We start from the raw sequence: 5,471 nt of genomic DNA, 5'->3' as shown, positions 1-5,471 counted from the left end.
AAAAAAAAAACTACTCACAACACAAAATCCAACATCAAAGCACAAAATCAGATCAAGAGTTTTCTTGTTTTAGTACAAGTTCTCATATTCTCGATCATATTTTATCATTCACAAAACACAGTCAACATACTAATGACTGGTACACAGAAAAAACTGAATGCCATTTCTACATTTCTTTGATCCTCTACATTTACAGTTTAACAAATGTCTTTCAAAAATGAGGACTCCGGGCCAGATGCACTGGCTCATACCTTTATAATCTAAGCACTCTGAGAGGCCAAGATAAAAGGATCCCTTGACCTCAAGTTCAAGAACAACCTGAGCAGAACAAGATCCCATCTCTACTGAACACAGAAAATTTATTGGAGTGTGGTGGCAGGCATCTATAGTCCCTACTTGGAAGGCTGAGACAGGAGGATCACTCGAGCCGAGGAATGTGAGGTTTCTGTGAGCTGTGCTAATAATGCCATGGCACTATAGCCTGGGGAGACAGAGACTCTTGTATCAAAAAAAAAAAAGAAAAGAAAAAGAAAAAAAGAAAAGCTTGGTGCTTATAGCTCAAGTGGCTAAGGTGCCAGCCACATACACCAGAGCTGATGGGTCTGAATCCAGCCCAGGCTTGCCAAACAACAACAACTACAACCTAAAAAATAGCCGGGCATTGTGGTGGGTGCCTGTAGTCCCAGCTACTTGGGAGGCTGAGGCAAGAGAATTGCTTAAGCCCAGCAATTAGAGGTTGCTGTGAGCTGTGATGCCACAGCTCTCTACTCAGGGTGACAGCTTGAGGCTCTGTCGCAAAAAAGAAAACAAAGAAAGATAAGGACTCCTTCTTTGGTCAAAGCAGAACTACTCTCTGGTCAAAATCAGGTAGAGAATTGTATTGTTTATAATAAAGTAATATGAATAAGAGTTCAAGAAATGACATGGGGGGATTTTTATTTCAACAAGTAGTTATGATAGAAATACCCAAAAAAATTTTTTTAAAGATGAGTCAAGTGCAGCTGTGAGAAGAGGGGAAAGAGAACAAGAAGTACAAAATGAGAACAGTCACTACCTTCACACCAACCAAAACACCGAAATTTTATACTTAGTTCCCTAGTTATCACTAAGGTACAAGTAGTTGTAATGATTAGGTTATACACTTATTTTTAGAAGGTTCAGTCTATAAGTTCATTATTTTTCTACAAATCTCTAAGGGCTGAAAACATACCTACTCAACTGATAGGATGCCAAGACTTATAAATGTGAAATTTCCAGCTCAGCACCCATAGCACAGTGGTTAGGACGCCAGCCATATACACCGAGGCTGGTAGGTTCGAACCCAGCCTGGGCCTGCTAAACAATGACAACTGCAACAACAACAAAATAGCCAGTCATTGTGGCAGGTGTCGGTAGTCCCAGCTACTTGGGAGGCTGAGGCAAGAGAATCACTTAAGCCCAAGAGTTGGAGGTTGCTGTGAGCTGTGACATCACAGCACTCTACCAAGGGCAATATAGTAAGACCCAGAACCGTCTACCAAAGGCAACATAGTGAGACCCTGTCTCAAAAAAAAAAAAGTGAAATTTCCCCACATCTACTAAGAAAAGCTTAGTGATCTTCTACTCAGCTCAATAAGAAAAACTTAGTGATCTTCTACATAGCTCAAGATTCTATATATCAGGCGTCCTAAAACTACGCCCCACAGGCCACATGCAGCCCACCTAGGACATTTATCTGGCCTGACAGGTATTTTTGCCACCGCTGCCTGTCTTTCTTAGCAGCCAACTCATCCCAGGGCCCGCAGTCCAGCCCTCCAACGCTCTGAGGGACAGTGAACTGGCCCCCTATTTAATAAGTTTGAGGACCCTTGCTATATATAGTTGCTAAATCAAGTGACAAAAAACTACCATAGCTCAAAAGTGATATATACCAAGTGACATCAAGCACTGGCTCACAAAAGGCAGATCTATGACAGAACATAATTTGCTGGGATAGTTCACATTACCTATCTAATATCTTGGTGTTGGAAAAGGGCCTAAGTTACCAAAGCAGCCTAAACACTGAGCTGGGGTTTTTAGTAAAAATACTGTGTGACAGACACAGTTCTCTAAACTACCATGTTGGAAGTATAGCATTTTACTGATAACTCAGGCATCATACGTACTAAATTTAAAAAGAAGAGTAACATACAAATGTTTACTTATCAAGTTGGAGTAAACCAAAGACTGATGACACTATACCATATTGTTTAACAGGGACAGATATTTCTTAAAAGAAACTTCACATGTGGCCAGGTGTGGTGGCTGATGCCTGTAATCCTAGGAGGATTACTCTGGGAGGCCAAGGCAGGTGGATTGCTTGAGCTCAGGAGTTTGAGACCAGCTTCAGCAGGATCAAGACAATCTGTGCCAACAATAGAAAAACTAGCTGGGCACAGTGCTTGGCCATGTGCAGTCCCAGCTACTTGAGAGACTTAGGCAAGAAGATTGCTCAAGACCAACAGTTGAGGCTGCTGTGAGCTATGACGCCATGGTACTCTACCCCGGGTAATTGAGTGAGACTGCCTCCAAAAAAAGAAAAAAGAAATTTCAAATGTGATAACCACTGTTCAAAATGTTACAAATGCATATATGATTGCATATTTAACCCCCTCCCCCAAATCAATACTACAATCTAAATACCAACAGAACCTTGGAAATAGTTACCCACTCACTTTAAACCATGGTGATTTTAACCACTTTAGTATCAGTAATCCTCAACAACAACGGCAGGCCGGTAGGAGACACAGGGCCTAATAATTACCTGTACTTACAATATGATATTAATTTCTAGAAAACCTATGAACTGTGGTTAAGTATTCAAGATAAACCTAGGTGAATTTGAAAAAAAAATGTATAAATTAATACTGTGGCCCATTACACTTTGGCTCACCTAATTTGCTCTTTACTCACTACCCAATAAAAGGTATAGGAACTGACACCATTAAACATATTCATGAAAGGCTAAAGGTCAATACTGACTAATCAGAACTTTCTATTGCAATCAGCTCTGACAAGACCTGGGAAAGATGATCAATTCTCACTTACAAATAATGAGTCAGGGCTGTCATGTAATAAGATTGTACATACTAATCCCAGTACCAATAGTCTTCTCCAGATAATTTCCGCATCAGGGGTAAGTCAGGACCCCCTTACAAGAGAAAACCAGGATACAGTGCTAATTCCTAAATGTTCTCAATTCAAAACATTAGAACCTTGTATTGTATTCATTTATAGTATTTCCTCTATATTTATAAAAATGCTAATTTCTTCCAAATATACCTAAAAGCAAACTAAAATTCAACACATAATATACCCTATTTCATGTGATTCTACCAACTTTCTGAGTATTATCAAAAAATCATTTGAAAAAATAAAGCCTAGCTAGCAATTACAAATTAATAAAACTAATGAAAACAGGGAGTGAAAAAAAGAAAAGACAAAACCAACCCCTCCTCGCTGACCATCTACGTGTATGGAACGGATGTGATCTGCCAGATCTGGGCTAGAGTTGAAGCAGGCCTGGCACTGGTCCCAACAACAATTATAGGCAATATTTTTGCTTGAAGAAGTAGTGCTTCCTTGTCCATTCATCATTGCTGGAGTTGAACGCCCACTGGAAATTGTGCTGTCTACATCCATTATAGTACTGCTTATGCTACAAAAGAAGAAAATAGGCTGTGTTATTCCTTAGAATTCACTACCATGAATATAATCTTATATTTAATTAAGATTACCACGTAACATTCTTCTCCATATGAACAACACATAATAAACATATTCTCCATGAGAAAAGCAACAATGCTTCAAAATTAATTCATTGGCAATAAAGTACAAATCAAGGCAGAAATGCCATGGTACCCTAAACCAGGTAGGTATGAGATAATTTCAGCAACTTTTAACAGACACGAACTCCCCAATACTGTGCCCTACAGAAAACAAACCACACACATACATTATCACGTCTCACCCCTTCCATACTTTCAAAGAAACATGAGAAAAGTAACCATTTCCAGCTGTAAGTAATTCACAAAGCATTATCTTTACAATTCCGCAAATCACCTGTTTACCTGGTGTCACACAGCTCACAGCAACCTCCAACTCCTGGGCCTAGGCGATTGATTCTCTTGCCTCAGCCTCCCAAGCAGCTGGGACCACAGACGCCCACCACAACACCGGGCCATCTCTTGTTGCAGTTTGGCCAGGGCTGGGCTCAAACCTGCCACCCTCAGTACATGGGGCCAGCGCCCTACCCACTGAGCCACAGGCGCCACCCCTGTATCACTGCGCTCTTAAGCTTGGGCGACAGAGGCAGATGCTGCCCCCTCCAACAAAACAAAACAAAACCCAACAACTACTAAAAGCAGAAGAGAGAAAACTGTATACAATTAAGTATTTTACCAAAGTCCAAATAAAGAGTCTTTTCCTAGTCCTCAAATCTTATTTGTTTATTAATCTCTAGCCACCAAAAAAAAAGACTAAAAATGTCGATCTCTTTTACTTTTTATTCACTACACAAAGTATTACATATTAGTAATTCTTTTATTTACTGAAAAAAGTACATATTTGTAGCTGTCAGAATACTCAAAATTTTGTACCCTAATAAAATGTACTACACTTTTGCCTTCATTTTAAAATCAAATTCTTTTTTTATTTTAATATCTTTGCAGTAGATGGTATACATAAGTAACTTCAGAAGGATCAGTAGTAAGTTTTCACACTAAATCTATGAAAAGCTGTCTATCTGCTTTCAATTTAAGAAATACCACTGTAAACTGTGAAAATTATGTTAACTGTTAAGGGATATGCTTCCCTTGCCATGTTTTTATCATGAAAAATTTCAGACACAGCATATCCAAATCTGAATTCAGTTAATACCTGTCCTATTTGCAATTGGTAATCTATTTTTCTGAATCAAAGTTGCAGACATTATGACACTTCAATCATAATTAATTCAGCACATATCTTCTGGGGAAAAAAAGATTACATACCAATACAACTTCACTTGTTCACACCTAATTAACATGAATTTTGTTAGTTTATTAAGTAAAGGACAGAGTAAGGTCTCACTGTGTCACCAAGGCTAGAGTGTAGTAGCATACATAGCTCACTACAGCTTCAAATTCTGAGGCTCAAGTCATCCTTCCACCTCAGCCTCCTAAGTAACTGGGAGTACAGCATGGTATGCCCAATTATTTTTTTTTTAGAGATGGGGGTCTCACTATGTTGCCTAAGCTAGTTTCAAAACTCCTGGCCTCATTCAATCCTCCCTCTTCGGCTTCCCAAAGTGTTGGGACAACAGGTGTCAGCCACCGCACCCTGGCATTAAGTAAGCTTTAACATTAAAGGCACCTGGCCGGGGGACTATGGCTCATGCCTATACTCCTAGCATTCTGCAAGGCTGAGGTGGATGGACGGCCTGAGCTCAGGACCTCACTTTCTTTTTTTTTTTT

General features: G+C 39.6%; 1 protein-coding gene across 2 annotated transcripts in view; it reads right to left on the bottom strand.

Annotated features, from left to right (window-relative positions):
- The window catches only part of AEBP2 (AE binding protein 2), an 84,677-nt gene that overhangs the window by 46,133 nt on the left and 33,073 nt on the right, over positions 1-5,471 (bottom strand). For both annotated transcript variants that reach the window (XM_023514721.1, XM_023514720.1), the window contains exon 2: positions 3,469-3,676. In XM_023514721.1, the coding sequence (XP_023370489.1) occupies positions 3,469-3,676 (208 nt within the window). The remainder of the gene's footprint in view (positions 1-3,468; positions 3,677-5,471) is intronic.

The sequence above is a fragment of the Otolemur garnettii genome, unplaced genomic scaffold (genome assembly GCF_000181295.1).
Source record: "Otolemur garnettii isolate 467f Iridium unplaced genomic scaffold, OtoGar3 scaffold00057, whole genome shotgun sequence".
Taxonomy (NCBI): Eukaryota; Metazoa; Chordata; class Mammalia; order Primates; family Galagidae; genus Otolemur; species Otolemur garnettii.
Note: the sequence above shows the minus strand (reverse complement) of the source record. Positions and strands in the feature narration are given on the sequence as shown.